General features: G+C 38.3%; 1 protein-coding gene across 1 annotated transcript in view; it reads right to left on the bottom strand.

Annotated features, from left to right (window-relative positions):
• Positions 1–16,450, bottom strand: part of LOC123795536 (uncharacterized) — a 48,512-nt gene extending 32,062 nt beyond the window's left edge. The window contains exons 1-5 of the mRNA XM_045802356.2: positions 15,876–16,450; positions 15,168–15,302; positions 6,768–6,814; positions 378–522; positions 7–102 (exon numbers count right to left, since the gene is read on the bottom strand). Of these exons, the coding sequence (XP_045658312.2) occupies positions 7–102; positions 378–522; positions 6,768–6,794 (268 nt within the window). The 5' untranslated portion in view covers positions 6,795–6,814; positions 15,168–15,302; positions 15,876–16,450. The remainder of the gene's footprint in view (positions 1–6; positions 103–377; positions 523–6,767; positions 6,815–15,167; positions 15,303–15,875) is intronic.
• Between the last annotated feature and the right edge of the window lie 4,850 nt (positions 16,451–21,300).

Genomic DNA, 21,300 nt, shown 5'->3' with positions numbered 1-21,300 from the left:
ACTCACCTGGGAAGCTCCAGCTTGGGAATTCTTCCTCCAATATCCATGGCTCCTCTCCTTGCTCTAGCCTGAAGATCACCTCTGGTTTGGTAACACAATACCCTGGCAAAGCAAAACAATTTATGATTCAGACCAGAAGGCCTAGACTGCAGGGCCTCTGAAAGAGGAGCAGGCTACTGGAGCTGCTCGAGGAAGATGCTATGGAACATTTCACAGGAGAGCTAAATGCAAACATCTTCCTGGTGCCCAAAAGAGATCAATCAACACGGATTCCTGAGTTCTGATACTAAAAATCATTAAATTCTACAGTGTCTATATGCTTCATAACTCAAAGAATTAAAACATGCTATTTAGAATTACAGAAAAACAGACCTTACCCACTGAGACAAGGTGGCTATAGTTCTCCAGCATCACATCTCTGTACAGGGACCTCTGCGCAGGGTCCAGGTGCTGCCACTCCTCCTGGGTGAAGCCCACAGTCACATCATCAAATGATACTGATCCCTGGAATTTCTGTTCAATCTGAAATGTTCAGAATTGGGTCACATGGAAAAAGCGGTACGGGAACCAGTCCTTACCATGATTACCAAAATGGTTTGCAAAACATTTGTTTGGCTTTCTACTTTGAGAGAAGATGAGAAATTGTAACAGAAATATGATACCATTGCCTTAAGGTATTATTCATGTAGAAAATTATCAAATCCCACAATGTACCTTGAACCACTCTAGTTCTTAGAAATGCTAAGATTAATAAAATTATTCTTGTATCCAAGTAGCATAAAATCTGATAAGAAAACATGCAGTAGTATGTTATAATTGCTAAGGTGAAAGTACACAGTAGACAGACAAAAATAAATGTGGAACAAAATTAGTTCTATTTTAAGCTTCGCTGAAGAAGAACAGCTGATGGAGAAACAGTAATTCCGTGCTCTTCATGAACACAATGCATGGTACAGGCAAAGGCAGGGCTCCTCTGACACATTCGGGAAATGAACAGAGGGCAAACAGCACAGAAAACACTGAGAATACACAGCCTGGAGGTGCCTGGGTGGCTCAATTGTGAAGCACCTGCCTTCGGCTCAGGTCATGATTCCAGCGTTCTGGGATCTCTGGGATTGAGCCCCGCATCGGGCTCCCTGCTCAGTGGGAAAGCCTGCTTCTCCCTCTCCCACTCCCCCTGCTTATGGTCCCCCTCTCGCTGTCTCTCTGTCAAATAAATAAATGAAATCTTTAAAAAAAAGAAAAGAATACACCCTGGAGCTGTGATGACAGAAAGGGCCATGAAGAAGTCATGGAATGGATTATGAGTAATTTTAGACCAAGTCTCCAAAGTATGTGATCACTTCCCACCTTAAAGGGTATTTTTGAGTACTAGAGAAGCTTATATTTACGAATTATAGAAATAAACTATCAATATATTTTGTGACAAATTTTAATTTTTTCCCTCAATTTTGAAAAGTAAAAAGACAGCTTAATATTTTATCAAACTGCAATACATATATTCTAGGTTCTAAGTCTTCATTTCAGAGACCATAATTAGGACGTGTAGAAAATGAGAAGGGAAGATTTTGGAACTGTTACACTTGAAATACCTATAGAACATATAGAAGATACCAAATGGATGATCTGGGATATCATCTACAGTGCGTGCCTCTACTTTAGGGCTCACTGTTTCAAAGAAAGGGGAGCCAAAGAAGAGATCAGAGTATACTTTAAAATTATGTGACCAGGTTTTTATTTATAGAACCAATTCTCTCAAAAAAGGAAAGAGAAAGCTAAAGGACAAAAACCACCACTTACATAAGCTACTATAGCAAAAGCTGTGAAGCAAATAGGGAATTGATAAAAGGACAGAGAGTGCCAGAACATGGTAACCAATCATTGGCAGAAAGAAGTTTCCTCAGGGTACATGCCCAAACAGCTGTATAAACACAAGTATTACAAAATAAGCAAGGAAAAAAATTGGATTCTGTATTTTAACAAGATGTATCTTAAATGTGAAACATAATACTGTAGGTCTAGAATGAAAATAAAGATTTGACAAACATTAATAATAACTTGGTAGTGTTTGACGTCACCAACAATGAATCAGAAAGAAGGCTCTCAGAGAAGTAAGAGACTGAAAATAATCAAGAATGCAAGGTGAGGAAAAATCACCTTCTTTCTCTGGGTAACAGAGAAAGAACAGGCCACGAAGGAATTTCCTGAAGGTGGAAATAAAAATAAGAATGAATAGTTTTAAAAATTAAGAGATGATGATAAGATCATCTCTGTATATACACAAAAGCATGATTAAAAAAAAAAAAACAAAACTCTTGGCAAACTAGAAAGGAATTTCCTCAGTATGGATTTTTACATATACATACAGGAAGTATTACACTTAATGGTGAAATTTAGGAGGTGTTCAGTTTAGGGGCACCTGGGTGGCTCAGTTGGTTAAGCATCTGACTCTTGACTTTGGCTCATGTCATGATCTCACGGTCGTGACATCAAGCCCCGCATCAGGCTCAACGCTGAACAGGGAGTCTGCTGGAGCTTCTCTTTTTCCCTTTCCCTCTGCCTCTCCCCGACTTTTGTACACACACACACACACATGTAGTTTCTCTCTAAAAGAAAAAATTAAGGAAGGACACATGCAGAAGAATTCTGACCTCCATGTATGAAAAAATCTTATTCTGACTCCTGGTTTTAGCTTAATAATATCCTTGAGATTTCTTTAGATAAACAATTTGTCACTGTCAACTCTTTGTGATTATTGTAATTTTTGCTGAAGTATAAATATATACAAAAGGAACACACAAGTGTACTTTGCCGTACAAACAGCTCAATGTATTTTCACACAGTGAACACAGCCATCAAACCAGCATTCACGTCAAGAAATAAAACATTACCTGAAACTAAGAAGCTCCTTCATACCCCTATCTAGTGCCTACCACCTGCCCCCAACCTAACTCTCCCATGACAACCACAATGACATACACACTGGGATGTCCGAAACGAAAAAGTCAGAAAATACCAAACGGAGATACTGGCAAAAATATGAAACAACTGGAACATTCATACCTTGCCAGTGGGAGTATAAGTAAGTCTATATACTTTGGGAAAATATTAGGGAATTTCTACTAAAGCTATATGTATTAATTCCTCTCCTAGTTATATATCCAACGTGAACGAGTGATTTGTCAACCAAACGGCCTACAGGAAATGTTCACAGCAGTTTTGTTTATTAGCCAAAATCTGGAGACAGTCCAAAAGTCCATCAACAGAATGGAGAAATAAAACTGTAGTACAATTATATAGAATACATAATAGCATTAAAACTCAGCAAAATTGATGAATCTCACACATACTATACTGACTGGAAGCCAGATATACAAGCAAAACTAATTAATGATAACAGATGTCAGAGTCAAATGAACTTGAAGTTCCAGGGAACCTTCTAGGATACTGGGTGGTCATTACATGGGGGGGGTGTATGTGTGTGCACACACATGCATGCATATACACACACACATAAAAATTCATCAAGCTTGACATTTAAGTTATATGCAGCTTACCTCAGGGAACTGACATAAAAAATTACTTTTTGGAACTTATAAAGCATGTTAGTTCTTGGCATAAAACTGACGATACACTGTTCACAAAACTAACAGACTAAAACAAAAGATTCTGAAATACCACAGCAAAACCAAGGCACTTGTTTGGAAGTGATGTGGAAATGGAGTATTGTTCTGGCATTCTTTTCTAGCTTGGATGAAAGAGAAGAAATGGACAATCAAAAGATCCTGATGATAAAACATTACTCAACAAAGACACGTTAACAGACAAATACAGACTCTATTGTAACAGTAATGTCTTCATAATCAAAACTAGAAAGCACTAATCTAGCAAATCAGGAAAAAAAGAAAATAAATTTGACCAGCAGTGCAAAGAGTAAAGAAACTGAATTTATGACAAAAACTATAACAAAGTGGAACACACAAAATACTGAAGATGTTATACTAGGATATACAGTAAACAAAATTGTAAAACAAAAAACCTGAACTATAAGATGGCATACGAATGTGCTAAATTTCTTACCAATGACCAACATAATTGATTTGAAAACAAAACCTGTCACAGGTTATTTGCAAGATCAAGAAAATTTGAAAACAAAATAATGGCCAAATATCAAATACACTACAAAAAATATATATGCAAAATAGGGGCACCTGGGTGGCTCAGTCACTCAACCACCTGCCTTGGGCTCAGGTCATGGTCTCAGAGTCCTGAGATCCAGTCCCGCATTGGGCTCCCTGCTCAGCGGGATGTCTGCTTCCACCTCTCCCTCTGCCCCTCCCACTACTCATGTTCTCTCTCTCTCTCATCTGAATAAATAGAAAATTTTAAAAAAATGTATAAGCAAAATAAAAGCTGGTTTGGCTTAATTCACAGCAGATAAGGTAACACTGAGGGCTAAAAGAATGAAATAAGCAAAGATGATTCTTCGAGAAAAGAAATCATTCATTTACCATTTTTTGGCACCAAATACCAGAAAAGCCAATCACTTAAAGAAAATACAACTATAAATACGAAGATACTTTAAGACACAGTCACGTATCTATGAAAATACAGGCGATACACTCACATCTCCATGAAATATATTGTTTTCCTAAAGAGAATATTATATGAAATCCCAAAATAAACATGCTTTGGGTCAGAGTATTAAGGAACTACCAAAATGGATTTAGAAAAAGGTAGAAAATCAGTGTAAAGATCAACAACCAGAAATAGGATTTAAAAATATTTAAAAATCAACTGAAGGTCTTAAAGATCTACCATGGAAAAAAAAACAATTTCACATGTTTTCAGGATTAAAAGTCTAGCCAACATTAAGTGACAACCTATGTAATTTATTTTTTATTAAAATATTTTATTTATTAAAAGATTTTATTTATTTATTTTAGAGGGAAAGAGCACACAAGCAGGGGGAGGGGCAGAGGGAGAGGGAGAAGCAGGCTCCCCGCTGAGCAGACAGCCCAATGCAGGACTCAATCCCAGGACCCTGAGATCATGACCTGAGCCAAGGCAGAAGCTTAACCAACTGAGTCACCCAGGAGCCCCAACAACCTATGTAATTTAAACAACCCATACCATAAAAAAAATTTGTGAACTGTTATAAACTTAGTAACAAAATACTGTTCAAAAACAGTTCCTATTTAATTTTCATACAAATATTCTCAAATAAAACACTGGCAAACTCAATTCACAACAGTCTATTAAAAGTAATTCAGAAAAGAAAAAAAAAAAAAGCAATTCAGCATGTCCATTCAGAACACTCCAGGTTCCGAACAGGTTCAGAAAAGCAGATTATTTTGTTTACAGTATATACTCCAAACATTTAAAACAGTCGATGAAAGGTGTTCAAAAAATATTTGCCAAATGAATGGCCTAGTATATTTTTTCCAAAAATTCAAGCTTAAGACACAGGGTGCTCCAAATATTGGAATTATCTGACAGATTTAACAACGATGATTAAAATGATACAGAAAAAGACTTGTTGAGTCACCATGTTGTACACCTGAAACTAATGTAACATTGTGTGTCAACTATATATATTTTTTTTAAAGATTTCATTTATTTATTTGACAGAGAGAGACAGCCAGCGAGAGAGGGAACACAAGCAGGGGGAGTGGGAGAGGAAGAAGCAGGCTCTTAGCAGAGGAGCCTGACGTGGGGCTCGATCCCAGAACGCTGGGATCACGTCCTGAGGCGAAGGCAGACGCTTAATGACTGCGCCACCCAGGCGCCCCTGTGTGTCAACTATACTTTAAATTAAAAAAAAAAATGATAAAGGGGAAGGTCAGACTGAGAGTTTCAACAAGAGAACTAAAAACTATGAGAAAGACTGCATATAAGTGGCAAACCTTAAAAGCAACCAGAGAGAAATGAAACATTACCTTCAAAGGAGAAAATGCCCTCCCAAACTGCGATATATGTATACTTTTCAGATTCACATAGACCTTCTGTACTTAAATTGACTACAGTCTGGGACACAAAGAAGATATCGACAATTTCGAAGATTTGATATCATATAGAGAACATTTTTTTTGCAGTGTTTAACATAACAATCAGTAAGAAAAAGATTAACTAGAAAATTTCACAATGTTTACAGATTTAGAGATATATTTCTTATTGTATTTAAGAGATATATTTCTAAATAGAGATTAGAGAATCTTTTTTAAATTTATTTTATTATTTGAGAGAGGGAGTGCACCCATGTGCATGCAAGTGGGGTAGGGAGGGGCAGAGGGAGAGAGAATCTCAAGCAGGCTCCCTGCTGAGCATGGAGCCCAACGCGCAGCTCAATCCCACAACCCAGAGACCATGACCTGAGCCAAGACCATGACCTGAGTCGAAACCAAGAGTCGGACACTTAACCAACTGAGCCACACACGTACCCCTAGGTTAGAGAATAGCTTTCAAGTGAACTATCAAAAATATGACATACCAAAACCTGTGAGACACAGCTAAGAAGTTATGCTTAGAAAAAACCAAATCCTTAATAGTATATATTAGAAAAGAGTTTTAAAAGATTAGTATCTACCTTTTTTTAAAGCAAAAGAGCAAGTCACAGCTAATATATGTACAAAGACATGCTGCAGATCAGATATTAAAGAATTTAAAAAATCTACATACAGTAGAAAGAGAGAGGACAAAACCAAGTCTGTGCCTTGACAATTCTATGGCAAAACTGATCAAGTTATAAAGAAGAAAGGCTCACTCACCAATATCTGGCATGAAGAAAAGAACATCCCTTTACAGGTCCTGTGGTCTATGAAAATATAGTGAAGAAATTATGGGCCAATACATTTGAAAACTTGGGAAAAAAGGTCACTTTCAAAGAAAAAAACCACTTATCAAAACTTATTTAAGAAAAAAGAAAACGTAGGGGCACCTGGGTGGCTCAGTCGGTTGAGTGTCCGACTCTTGATCTTGGCTCAAGTCTCAATCTCAGGGTCGTGAGTTCGAGCCCTATATTGGGCTCCACTTTGGAAGTGGAGCCTACAAAAGACAGAGAGAGAGAGAGAGAGAGAGAGAGAGAGAGAGAGAGAGAAAGAAAGAAAGAAAGAAAGAAAGGGAAAGAAAAAATCTAATGCCACATGTCTATTAAGGAAATTGCATCTATAATTTAAAATCTTCCCATGGGGGTGCCTGGCTGGCTCAGTCGATGGAACGTGTGACTCTCAATCTCAAGGATGTGAGTTGGAGCCCCATGTTGGGCACAGAGGTTCCTTATTGAGAGAGACAGAGAGAAAGAAATATTCCCATGAAGGAAACTCCAAGCACAGATGACCTCATATACGAATGAATACCTAAGAAGTAGCAACAAAATAAAACAAAATCTTGTAGAGAAAGCAAGAGAAAATATTCAGAATTCATGTTATGAATTCAACATATCTTTGATACTAAATACTAAATCCTAACAAGAACATATTGTCCCTCCCCCAAAAAAAATCTTACTGGTCGATCTCGCTCATGATGGACACAAATATAAAAATCCAAAACAAGTATTATCAAGCTAAAGGCAGGAATATATAGAAAGTATACCATGCCCCAGTTAGGTTTCTTTAAGGAATATCTAGTAAGTTTTACATTTTAAAATTAATGTAATTCACCAACTGAGAAAATAGAGGAGATAAATCATATGAGGATTTCAATAGATGTCCAAAACCATTTAATAAAATTTAACAGGCACTCATGAAAACATGACAAACTTTAGATAAGAAGGAACAGAATGATAAGAAATAAGGGGAGCCTGGATGGCACAGTCAGTTAAGCAGCCAACTCCTGGTTTCGACTCAGGTCATGGTCTCAGTGTTGTAGGATGATGTCCCTGTCGGGCTCTGCGCTCAGCAGGGAGTCTGCTTGAGATTCTCTCCATTTCTTTCTGCCCTTCCCACTCATGTTCTCTCCTTCTCTCAAATAAATAAAATAAATCTTAAAAAAAAAAGAAAAAAGTGAACACCAGGGACACTGTGCAGGTGGCCGGCACCACGAAGATCTAGACTTCAGAGCGCGTCTTTGACCACCTATCGGAAACTGTTACAACAGCTGCAATGAAGAAATATCCAAACCCTTTGGACCCAAACGTGGTTGGAGGTGATGTACTGGACAGACTGGACAGATCACTTGGGAAAGCTGCACAGCCAAACACTCCTAAGCACACAGTGGGGACTGCCTTCCATTGTGAAATCTCGTATTTGTGCAGCAAGAACTAAAACATATGCACAAGATCATTCTGTAGTTGATCCTGCAGAGAAAACGATGGAACTTAAATCTACTAAAACTTCTCTTCCAATATGATTTCAGTAGTTAGTATAGAAACCACACCCTCAGGACCCAGAAAAAACCGTTTTGACACAAGAAGCCATAATCACGGTGAAGGAGTCAGTCTCAGCAGTTACCTTGAAGGATTCACAGCAAGTACAATATCTTCAAATGCCAATAAAGGCAGAGAAACAGTGGAATGGGTAATACATCAATTAAATGCTGATTGAAGACTTGGCAGCCTCGGCGAGAGGGAGCATGAGGACACTGATGGTGGCAGCAGCATTTGTAAGAGAAATGAGGATAAAAGCTGGTACAGGACACCTGCTTCCCACATCTCTGCAAGCTGGCAATATACTTGTTATTTAAAAAACAAAAATATATTTTAGGGGCGCCTGGGTGGCTCAGTGTTAAGTCGTTAATCTTCTGCCTTCAGCTCAGGGCGTGATCCCAGAGTTCTGGGATTGAGCCCCGCATCAGGCTCCCTGCTCAGCGGGAAGCCTGCTTCTCCCTCTTCCACTCCTCCTGCTGTGTGTTCCCTCTCTCGCCGCCCGTCTCTTCATCAAATAAATAAATAAAATTTTTTAAAAATTATATATATATACATACATATATTAGGTAGAATTTTTTTAATAAGCTGATGACTTTTAATCAAAACAAAGAGGTGCAGGGTTTCTAAGCAAAAGGGATCATCTGAAAGTAGTATTGTTTGAAATGACCATCTAATTTATGAGGATTCTAGTATTCATGTGAAAATTTAACAATTTCTGAAAAGTACTTGGAAATCATATTGGCATATGAAATCTCCTTCAAGGTAGAATTTTAAGGCTTTCATGCATTAGAACTCTACGTGGCTTTGGACTAACCCCAGAACAAAGCTAAGCCACCTAAATACATAAAATTACCCTGCTATGGTAAACTGCAAGAGCTTGCATGAGGAAATGCTAGATATTTATTTATTTATTTAGGTATTTATGTATTTATTTATTTATTTTTCTTCTGATGTATAATCTTTTAATTTTTATTTTTTATTAACCTATAATGTATTATTTGTTTCAGGGATAGAAGTCTGTGATTCACCAGTCTTACACAATTCACAGCACTCACCATAACACATACCCTCCCCAACATATGTCATCCAGCCACCCCATCCCTTCCACCCCCCCTCTACTCCAGCAGACAGAATGCTTTTTAAAAGGAGAAATTAGGGGTGGCTCAGTTGTTAAGCGTCTGCCTTCAGCTCAGGGTGTGATCCCGGGGTCCCAGGATCAAGCCCCTCATTGGGCTCTGTGCTCTGCTGGGAGCCTGCTTCTTCCTCTCCTGCTCCCCCTGCTGTGTTCCCTCTCTCACTGCCTGTCTCTCTCTCTGTCAAATAAATAAATAAAATCTTTAAAAAATAAACTAATTAATTAATTAATTAAAAGGAAAAATTATAGGGGTGCCTGGGTGGCTCAGGTGGTTAGGCATCTGCCTTTGGCTAGGGTCGTGATCTCAGGGTCCTGGGATCAAACCCCACATTGGGCTTCCTGCTCAGCAGGGAGTCTGCTTCTCCCTCTGCCCTTCCCCCTGCTGAGGTGTATGTACTCTCTCTCTCTCTCTCCCCCTCAAATAAATAAAATCTTTAAAAAAAGGAAAAATTATATAGTTTCAAAGACATTAATTGGTATAAAATAACTTGCTCTGCTATACACTACCATTAAAAACCACAGTCTTTTGTTTGGTACTTAAATGACATTTTTGGAGTGAAAATTATCACTAAAGTAATACATAACTCCAACCAACAACAAAAAAGGATTTTATTGTATTAAAGAGTACGTTATTAATTTGCTACAGTTTTGTAACTTAGAAAAGGTATTACCTTCCTTGGATTTGTATTTCATGTCTTAGCATGCTGTAACATGGGCTTGTGACGTTCCCTGAAAAAATAAAGTCAACCCGGAATTTTGCAGCACTTCAAACTTAGAAAGAACACCTATTCACATCTTTTAGCATTTCACATCTAACTTATAAATTGCCAGGTGTCAAAACCATGGTTCTGTAATTGCTATAGCATAACATGTCTGATTATTTGGATATAGTTACTTTTTGAAGTAATTGTGACCATAAAACATTTTTTTTTACATAAAGAGTTGAATGTCATTTGAAATTACTCAAACGATGTCTTTCTGAAGCAGAAACCCTAGGTACTTAGTGTTTTTAATAATATGGTGCAACTGCAGGGGGTTGGGAGGTGGGGAAGAAAAAGAGTGATAATGAGAAAAAAAAGCATTGATCTAAACTAAGCACTACATGAATTGCTTTGGAGCTTTTATTTATGGGAAATCCTTACTTTGGCTGCAATCTGAAAAACAATCCAGTAAATGTATTTTGTTTCAAATTTTGTAGCAAGCAATTATCAACCAGTTAATACCCTTGATACCTGTAATTGTTACATACAGAGTATTTTAGTTAAAAGGTAATTAGCTCCTGCCTGGATTCTGTAATGCTTAACGTGATAAACTCATCAGGTTCCCTGTAAAAGAAACCAGTTAATATATGCACATAACCACAGAAAGAGTATACCAAACTATTTAAAAATTAGTATTTTTCTACTTAAAATATTGTTTAGCTTAAGACTTCTTAGGATATTGGTAAAACCAAGTTAAATCCAATGAGGTTTTTGGGTTTTTTTTAAGATTTACTTATTTTAGAGAGAGAGAGAGCGAGCACACAAGCGGGAGGTGCACAGGGAGAGGGAGAGAAAAATCTCAAGCCGACTCTGCACTGAGCATGGAGCCCAGTGTGGGGCTCAATCCACAATCCACCCGAAACCAAGAGTCAGACACCTAACCGACGGCACAACCTAGGCGCCCTCCAATAAGGTTTCTGATTATTTTTTGCAACTGAAGGTGGTTTTTACAATTGAAATAATATTTCAGGGGCGCCTGGGTGGCACAGCAGTTAAGCGTCTGCCTTCAGCTCAGGGAGTGATCTCAGTGTTCTGGGATCGAGCCCCACATCAGGCTCTTCCGCTATGAGCCTGCTTCTTCCTCTCCCACTCCCCCTGCTTGTGTTCCCTCTCTCGCTGGCTGTCTCTGTCTCTGTCGAATAAATAAATAAAATCTTTAAAAAAAAAAAAAAAAGAAAAAGAAATAATATTTCAGCTAAACAAAACATTGCTAAACATTGATATTTGATAAAAAGTTGCCTTCTGTAATTTCCATAAATTATACTTATTCTGAAAAACGTGCAGCGCCCTAATGATAAAAAGATTTCTAAACAAACAAAAGTAAATATCAAATCCATTAAAACAAGCATAAATGTGAAAGCCGTAACAATACACATTTTAAAAGTAACAGAGGAGATTACCTATGTGGACTCAGAGTAGGAAAATTAATTTTAAACAGGACACATATGACACCAACTTTAACAAATTTAATAAACTAATCTAAGGATCTGGAAAGTTTTCCTTGTAAAGAGCCAGACAGCAAATGTTTCAGGCCTTGAGCGCCAGATGGTCTCCATCATTTCACTGCTCAACTCCACCACTGAAGCCACAGATTATACACAAATGAATCACCAGCGAGGTAACAGGTAGAGACTATGAGAGGAGCACAAGGGGGGCTTTAGAAGTGCTGCCAGTGTTTGTTCTGACCTGTGTATTAGTCATGTGGGCATTAGATTTGTAGTAATTCACTGGACTCTAGACTTAAGATTTGTGGATTTTTTAATAATCTGCTATATAAACAAAAATAAGATTTTTTAAAAAATAAGATACATTTTAGGTTAGTGATCGAAAGCAGCATCAGAAAGGAGTCTGAAACCTGTGTAGAAAAAAAAGCACCACATGCTGATACTTAGATTTTGCAGCTAAAGTAGTAGTAGAGGGAAACTATATCCTTACACAGGCATGATAAAAAGCTTTACAATAAACTCATCTTCAACAAAAAGTTACAAAAAAACAGCCTATAACCAAAGACAGCTGAAGGAAGGAATAAAGGTAAAAGCAGAAGTTAATAAAAATAACAGTGAAGGGGGGCCTGGGTGCTGCAGTCAGTTAGGCATCTGACTCTTGATTTCGGCTCAGGTGATGATCTCAGGGTTGTGAAATCAATAACCACATCAGCCTCCACGCTCAGCGTGGAATCTGCTTACGATAACGTTCTCCCTCTCCCTCTGCCCTGCTCCCTGTGCACACTCATGCTCATGCTCTCTACCTCTCTCTCTTAAATCTTTTTTTAAAAAGGGAGAAAAAAAAACCAGTGAACACCAATAAAACCAAAAGCTGCTTTCATGAAGAATAAAATATTATCTGTGATAAAATTTAGTCCAAAAAATTAGAAAAACCATTAGGAATAAAAAGGAACAAATTAAACATTTTTATTTTTTTGCAAATTTTTATTTAAATTCCAGTTAGTTAACATAGAGCACAATACTGGTTTCAGGAGTAGAATCCAGTGATTCATCACTTGCATACAACAACCAGTGCTCATCACAAGTGCCCTCTTTAATACCATCACCCACATAGTCCATCCCCACCCACCTCCCTCCATCAACTCTCAGTTTGTTCTGTCTTTAAGAGTCTCTTATGCTTGTTCCCCTCTCTTCTTCCCCCCTCCCATAAATTCATCTGTTTTGTTTCTTAACAAATCATTCTTAAAATGATTAAGAATACTATAGACAAGTTTATGGAAAAAAATATGACAGACAGAATTACGGTGATCATCCAAAGAGTAACACTTTTTGACTAAGTGGGGCTTGTTTTAGAACACAAAGATTAGTTATTAAGAAATGTGGAAAAGTAATTCAATAGATCTAAAAAAATTATATCATCATTCCCATGAAATGTTTAGAAAGTATTTGGAAAAATTAAACTCTAAATTTCAATAAAGTAAGACTCAAAAGATACTTTGTGAACATGACAAAATCTAGCTCAGTCCAAAGCCAGCAGCACGCATAATGGAGAAGAAACACGGCAGGCATTCCCACTCGCACATATTGTTTTTTTTTTTTTTTAAAGATTTTATTTATTTATTCGACAGAGATAGAGACAGCCAGTGAGAGAGGGAACACAAGCAGGGGGAGTGGGAGAGGAAGAAGCAGGCTCATAGCGGAGGAGCCTGATGTGGGGCTCGATCCCAGAACACGGGGATCACGCCCTGAGCCGAAAGCAGACGCTTAACCACTGCCCACTCGCACATATTGTTAGTCCTTTCCTTGTGCTGCTTATTTTTTATAGATGGACAAATATAAAATCAGATCCTTTCATCACATTATACTAAAAAAATTCTGGATTAAGGTACTAAATATTAAAGAAAAGTCTTATTAGAAAAAAGACAGAATCTAGAAAAATTCAGTAGGCTCCTGGGGTCAGGAAAACAAGAATAAAAAATAGAAGACGCAAAATGGTTTTATCACAATGTAAAACTTTCAGAATTATATTACATTAAAAGACAAAGCATTTGGACAGAAGATAATTAGTAATAATTACAACAAAAGATTACCATTTAAAATATATAGGGAATTCTTAAACTCAGTAGGCTGAAACAACTTAAAAAGCCATAGATTTATGAAAGTTGAATAAACTCAACAATGAGAAAAATGGAAATTAAACAGTGTTTTTCATCCTTTAGTGTAAAAATAATTTTTATATCTGGAGAGGAGGGAGGAAAAGTAGTCTTCTAATGAAAAAGTTCACCCAGAAAAATTACAAATCCTCTTACCCTGTAACTCAAAAATACTAACCACTGGACTCTAGAGCAGTAATTTTAAACGTAATGTGTATCACCATCATAGGCACCTTGTTAAAAACATGGATTGCTGGGCCTCACCCCCAAAATTTCTCTTCCAGTAGGTTTGGGAGGGTACATAAAAATCTGTTTCAAGGTGATGCTGCCATTTCTGGCCAAAGAATCTTAACTTTGAGAAGCACTGCTCTAGAGTCTGGAGATATACTTGCATCCATGCAGAGAGAACAAGGATATTCACAGCAGTATTTATATTAATGAAAAATGGAAATTACCTAAATGCTTACCAATAAAATACAGTATTTAAAATATAGTGCACCCATACAGTGGGAAAAATAGAGCATTACAAGGGATAAACTACATATAGATCAATCTCAAATTATTGGTGAACTGAGGGGGAAAATGTCCATCATATATACATGAAGATAACTTATACATTTTTAGAAGTATTCAAAACAATGAACAGTACTGTTCAACTCTCTACCTATCTTTTCAATGTCTATGTCGAGATAAGATGATAATGCTAGTAGACAAAAGATGAAAAACCGGAACTGAACTACAGGGCACAATGAGGACGACTCCACTAAGGAGCCATCAGAAGAGTGGTATCAGAAGAGGACAAAGACGACTTGCCCCGTGAGCTGCCAGGAGAGTAGCAGTTCTTCAAGGAAAGCAATTACAATTAAATCATTGGCCACCTTTACCTGCATAGATCCCAAAAAGCAGAGGGGAAAGACCAAGACCGAATTCTATGGGATGAATTTGAAGCGCAGACACATTTACCAGAGAATGTTAACTCTGAACCGTCTACTGTGCAACTTATATACACAACCTCGCTAAAGTCGTTACGGAGAGTTTTTGTAACAGGCATACAGGCCATTCATTCCTCTGAACATACCAGCTTTCACAGCAGAACCAAACAAGACCATTATAAAAATTAACTACTTGAACTATCTCTTGGACCCTATTACTCTCAGTGAGGAACGGTTTTAGGCACTCATTTCAGGGCTGTCACCAGAAGGTTATCCACTATGTGTCCCTATGTTAAGACCAAAAAAGATACCTTCCAAGAAGTCTTTGTGTTTAAAAAAACCACTGTAAAATGAAGTGGGGAATGAACAAATAACTCACCTGGGATTTGTTCATTTTCTGGTGTCTTGGAAGAATGTAGACAACTCTAAAGATGTGCTGTGTTACAAGAAGAGGAATGGGGTCATGGAAGATCTGGCGTGCTTGGCGGCTCCCGAATCTTCCTGCCCTACAAAACTACACACGCCCAATAGTCAGGAAGAATGTCAGGACCTCCGACCTTCAGAAGGGATGGCAGATGTTCAAACACCACCCATCTAACAGGACTCTGATATAATCATGTAGTAGCTCCTGGGCATAACATTTTTCCTAGGTAAATGTAAATATTTGCTCCCTGAGGATTTAACAGCTTAAACTTCCCTTGATGCTCATGAAAAATGTTTAAATAAAAAAAACTGGTTTAAACAAAACAATACAACCAGTGAAGTAACATCAACCCTTCACCAAAACTGTAGTAAAAATACTCCCGACTAATCTGCTCATGAATTTTCCTACTGTTACTAAACCTCTGGTTAGCATACAGAAAGCTATATACTGTATACAGTATACAGAAAGCTATAAAAAGCGGTGCTTTAAGGAAAGGTCTACGTTTCAATTTCTGTATCTTTGTTAGCATTTCTCAAAAGGATCTTTTTAATAGTCATTTGCTTTTCCTTGCGTGGAAAAGCAGGCAGTTCTCTCTTGTGAGTCAGGAGACATGACTTTTAGTCTTCGCCACTAACAAACTGTGATTCTGAACAAGTCACTAACCTCCAAGAGGGGAAATTTTTTTTTCTATTAAATACGACAAAAACAGAGAATTCTTGAAGATCCTTCCTGAATGCCAGGACAAGTCAGGACTGAGTAACAGCGCACATCAGGATGCAGTGATGGGCACAGCAGGTGAGCAGCGCAGACTCCAGGAAAAATAAAGGGAGAACCAAGGGAACCAGTCTCCCCGGGGCGGGACGGGGGGGGGGGTTGGTAACCGCACAGCCCCGAAGGCCGACCCGGCTCCCCCGACCACCGCACGCAACCACCCGCCGCGCACGCGCAAAGGTCCTCCCCGGAGTGCCGTCCCCTTCCGACCGGATCCGGCCACCCACCGCGCATGCGCATACACCCTCCTCCTGCGGCCTCCAGGACGGTGGCGCACTGACAGCGCGGCTCGCTCCGCGCAGGGGCCGATCACGTGGGCTCACCGACCCCTAGTCTTGATGGAGACGTCCCCATCCTGCCGTCGGGGGTCCGCGGACCTCCACACTATCGGGCACCGACCGCCTACCCCTGACATGCGTCCCCCGGGCAGCGCGGCGCACCCCTCAGCCCTCGTCCCACCGTCCCGGGCTCACCTATCGCTCCCTCGTTGTGAGGCACTGGCCCCAGAAAAGGGCAGAGACTCAGCGGCCCGGGAATCGCCTCCCACGCGAGACTTGAAGAAAACGGGGGGAAAAAAGACGGAAGTGCACGGAGGCAGAAGGCGGAACCAGGCATGCGCAGAACCAGACAGTCCGGGCAATCAGTGCTGCAAGACTGAACTCCCCTTCCCTGCTGGCTATGAGCCGTGCGAGATTGGCTGAGAGTGCAGTCTTTACCGAGCACGTGAAAGTTGGGGGCGCTTGAGATAGCTCCCCAAGCAGTCGCAGCCCGTCAGGGACTCCCCTCAAGTTACGGATTACAGCTGAGTTCCATGTGTAGCAAGGGTGCAATTTAGACACAGCTAGCTATCAGGAGAAGGGAACCTGCATGTCGAGTTCAATTTTTCAAATACTAGGAAATAGATTCCATCAAAACAATAAAAGAATGTTTAAAAAAAATAGTATCTGGGGAGCCTGGGTGGCACAGCGGTTGGGCGTCTGCCTTCGGCTCAGGGTGTGATCCTGGCGTTGTGGGATTGAGCCCCACATCAGGCTCCTCCGCTCTGAGCCTACTTCTTCCTCTCCCACTCCCCCTGCTTGTGTTCCCTCTCTCGCTGGCTGTCTCTATCTCTGTCGAATAAATAAATAAAATCTTTAAAAAAAATTAAAATAAAAATAATTTTAAAAAAGTATCTGACAGCATCAGCGATTCTCTCAGAAAATGAAAAGCCAGGGGGAGAGGGCAGGGTCAAGAAAGTTAGTTCATCAAAAATCATGAAAGCAATAAACGAAAATTGTAGATAAATCATAAAACACAGTCCAGATATATATATTCATTTACATAAACATATTCTTTCCTCTGTGACATTAAGATTACTTGAATAAATGAAGACCTATCCTTTTATAGAAAGAATATTCTTTGAAAACATTCCACTAAGAATCTCATAAACTTTTGTATATATTTTTTTCTCTTTGATTTTTGTATACCTTAATGTGTACTTTACAAAAGAATTCTCAACTTCATCTGGAATAAATAAAAATCTAAATTAACAGAAAACATTTCAAAAAGAAAAATTCCTAAAAAGTATCAATATGCGTAATACTGCTCCACTAAAAATAGTTTGGCATCTGCTTCATGGAAATAAAGCCATGATTAAGTATATTTTTTGAATGTAGTATAATAAATGTAGCATTTCAAAGCACTGAGGAAAGAATGGAATATTCCAAACAGTAATCCCTTCCCAATAATTTGGAGTAAAGTTATGTACATAGATCACACATGGTATAATTCACATGGATTCAAGATTTAAAATAAAACACTAGTTAATAAAAAAAAAATACAAGTGACAAGTTATGACACCAAAAACAGAAACCATAAATTTAGTATCTGATACATTATAAAAAATAACTCAGTCCTAATTTTTAAGTTAAAAGCAAATAAACCAGGAAATTATATTTTTACTATTTGAAAGAAAAGATACATTAATTTAAAAAGAGATCTTGAAATCAATAGAAAGAAAAATTTAAAACAGGCTATAGAACTAAATGCTGATATGATAATGAATGATAAATGTATATAAAATGAAAATGAATGACAAATGTATGTAGAAGTCCATTATTAGAATTGAAAAAATGCAAATGTTTTAAGTAAAAAAAGTAAGATATCATTGAGATTTAACTTTTTAAAATTTCTATACACAAAAGTTCACTCTGCTGTAATTTTATGAATTTGACAAATGTACAGATCTGTGTAACCACCACCACAGGCAAAATACAGATTTGTTTCATCACAGCCCCCCAAGTTCCTTCATGCTACCCTTTTGAAGTCACACATTCTCCCCACTCTTATCCTTTGGCAGCTACTATCTCTTTTTCATGCTTACAGTTTGCCTTTTCTGGAAAGTCACATATATTGAATCTTACCGTATGTCATCTTATGAATCTGTTATCTTTGACTTAGTACAAGACATTTAAGATTCATCAATGTTGTTTCGTGTATCAATACACTTGTTGGCTTTTATTTCCCAAGTCCTAGTTCATGGTATGAATTTACCACACTTCACTTATCTCTTCCCAAACGACCTTAATTTCCAATCTGGGGAAATTACGAATAAGTAAAACACCATTTTGAAGTATAAGACTCAAAAATATTTTTAAAAGAGTAATATGTAATTGAGAAAATACTTACTCCTACTCACTTTTATTGAGAGTTTAATTCATGTAAACTCTCTGGAGGTTCATTTTTATCAAATTATAAAGGAATTTCAATCTGGCAATTCCATTTACACAACTACGCATGACTTTATAATAATAAAATTAATTTTCATTGATGTACATACAAGAATGTTTACACCAGAGTCCAGATGGGAAGAGAAACCACTCAGATAGATAAGGGAGGGAATTTAATAGAACGGGTTAAAGCAGGTATTTTAAAGGCGAAAGTGAACACTGAGGTAACAGGGATAACAACTGCAGACAGCAGCTACCACCCCAGGGTAACATGATAGAAGTCAAAGAATTCAAACTTAGCCACTCAAGAGAGGATCCTACACTTGAGGAACTAGGATTCCACACCTGAAGCAGGGGAGATGCCTGGGTCATGCTGATATCATAGGTACTGAGAGAAGAGCCTCGCAGAACTGGAATTCAGACCTTCAGAGGGGCGCTGTTCAGTTGCTGCAGGCCTGTCAGAGGGCATGGTGGGGATAACGCCTCTGAAGGCTGTCCCACTCACCTGGTGCTGCCTGTCAGAGAGGGATCAATACGGCTACAGTGGGAGAGCGAAAAGAAGCTGGAGAGTGAGGGAACCTGCTGGGATTAGACACTAGTGATGGTTGCACAACTTTGTGAATATAGTGGAAACCACTGAATTTTCTGCTCTTAAGGGAGTGAATGTAATGATATGTGAATTATATCTCAATTTTTAAATACTTCAAAAAAAGAAGCTGTAGTGTACCACTAGTGGCCAAGGTGAAGGGCCATTGCTGGGGTGATGTTAACGAAAGCATCCTGCAAACAGGAAGAAGGAAGTTGCTCCTCCTGTAACCCTGTCCTCCAAACTTCCTGTAGGGTCTCCTAGGGGAAAGCCTAACAGGCAGCAAGGAAGAAGTGTGCAATGTGGTTTACATAGTCCCAAGCACCAATATCCCAATGCACAGTAGAGAATGCTAGGTTTAGTGCAAAGAGGCAAGAGCTAAAACTAACAGGATTCCTTAAAATTTAATTTATAAAAGCAAATACTAGAAATGAAATATTCTTGAAGTTTGTGTAAGTAAAATAAATTAAGGGTATAGTGGAACACTGTGTAACCATTAAAAGTAGTAATGTAGAGGGCACCTGGATGTGTCAGTCAGTTAAGCATCTGACACTTGATTTGATTTCACCTCAAGTTTTGATTTCATGGTCATGAGTTCAAGATCCATGTTGGGCATGGAGACGACTAAAAAAAAAAAGGTAATGCAGAGGTATACTAACTTACATAGGGGGTTGATTACAAAATACTTCAAAATTAAGAATTTGGTTTATAAGAATATGTAAGCAAGATCACATCTTAGAAAAATATACTAGAAAGGGGTGCCTGGCTGGCTCCATCAGTAGAGCGTACGACTCTTGATATCAGGGTCATGAGTCTGAGCCCCACACTGGGAGTAAAGATTACTTAAAACAAAAGTGGGAAAAAATGTACCAGAGTGACATCAGCATGTCAGCATAAGACATTGGTTCCTCCTTTTTCTCTTCCTTTTAAACAACTAATTCAACATCCATCCATGAACAAAAATGCGTTGGTAGAAGTTGTGGAACCCAACACTATATGCCAAGGAACCCAGGGTGAGCCTCCTCCACCTGTGTACCTATTCACAGGCAGCCAGACCTTAGTAAGAACCACAGGACCAGGAGAGCCAGCAAACCACACACACACACACACACACACACACACACACACACACACACGGGAATATTATTCAGCCATGAAAAGGGAAACCTTGCTCTTAAGGGAGCAAGAGCAATATGGATACACCTTGAGGGCATTATGCCAAATGAGGAAGTCACACAGTGACAGACAAATGTTGTATGATCTCACTTATATGTGGAATCTTTAAAAACAAAACAAAAACAACCAAAATCATAGTACAGATTGGAGGTTGCCAGAGGCAGGGTGTGGGGAGTGGGCAAAGGGAGTGAAAAGGTACAAAATGCCAGTTACAGGATAAATAAGGTTGGGGATATAATGTTTGGCATGGTAAGTATAGTTAACAATACTGCATTGTATTTTGAAAGGTGTGAGGAGAGTAGATCTTAAATTTCTCATCACAAGAAAAAAACCTGTAAAAATCTGTGATAATGGAGGTTAACTATACTTATTATGGTAATCATTTCATTATATATATATATATATATATATATATATATATATGCGCCAAATCATTATGTTGTCAACCTAATACTTACCCAATGTTATATTCCAATTATACCTTAATTTTGAAAACTACCCAAAGCCAATTATATATTCAATGCAATCCTATCAAAATTTCAATGGCATTTTTCACAAAATAGAAAAAACAATATGAAAATTTGTATGAAACCATAAAGACCATCAATAGTCAAACCAATCATGAGAAAGAACCAAGCTAGAAGCATCACACTTCCTGATTTCACGCTATACCAAAAAGTTGTAGTAATTAAATGAATACGGTATTGGCATAAAAACAGCCAGGTAGACCAATGGAACAGAATTAAGAGTCCAGAAATAGACTCATGCATATACAATGAACTAATATTTGACAAGGGATCCAGAAATGCTCAGTGCAGAAAAGACAGTCTTTTCAATAAATGATAGT

This window comes from Ursus americanus, chromosome 6, assembly GCF_024610735.1.
Source record: "Ursus americanus isolate L20-20 chromosome 6, mUrsAme1.1.p, whole genome shotgun sequence".
NCBI classification, from domain to species: domain Eukaryota; kingdom Metazoa; phylum Chordata; class Mammalia; order Carnivora; family Ursidae; genus Ursus; species Ursus americanus.
This window is presented reverse-complemented; position numbering and strand designations above follow the sequence as displayed.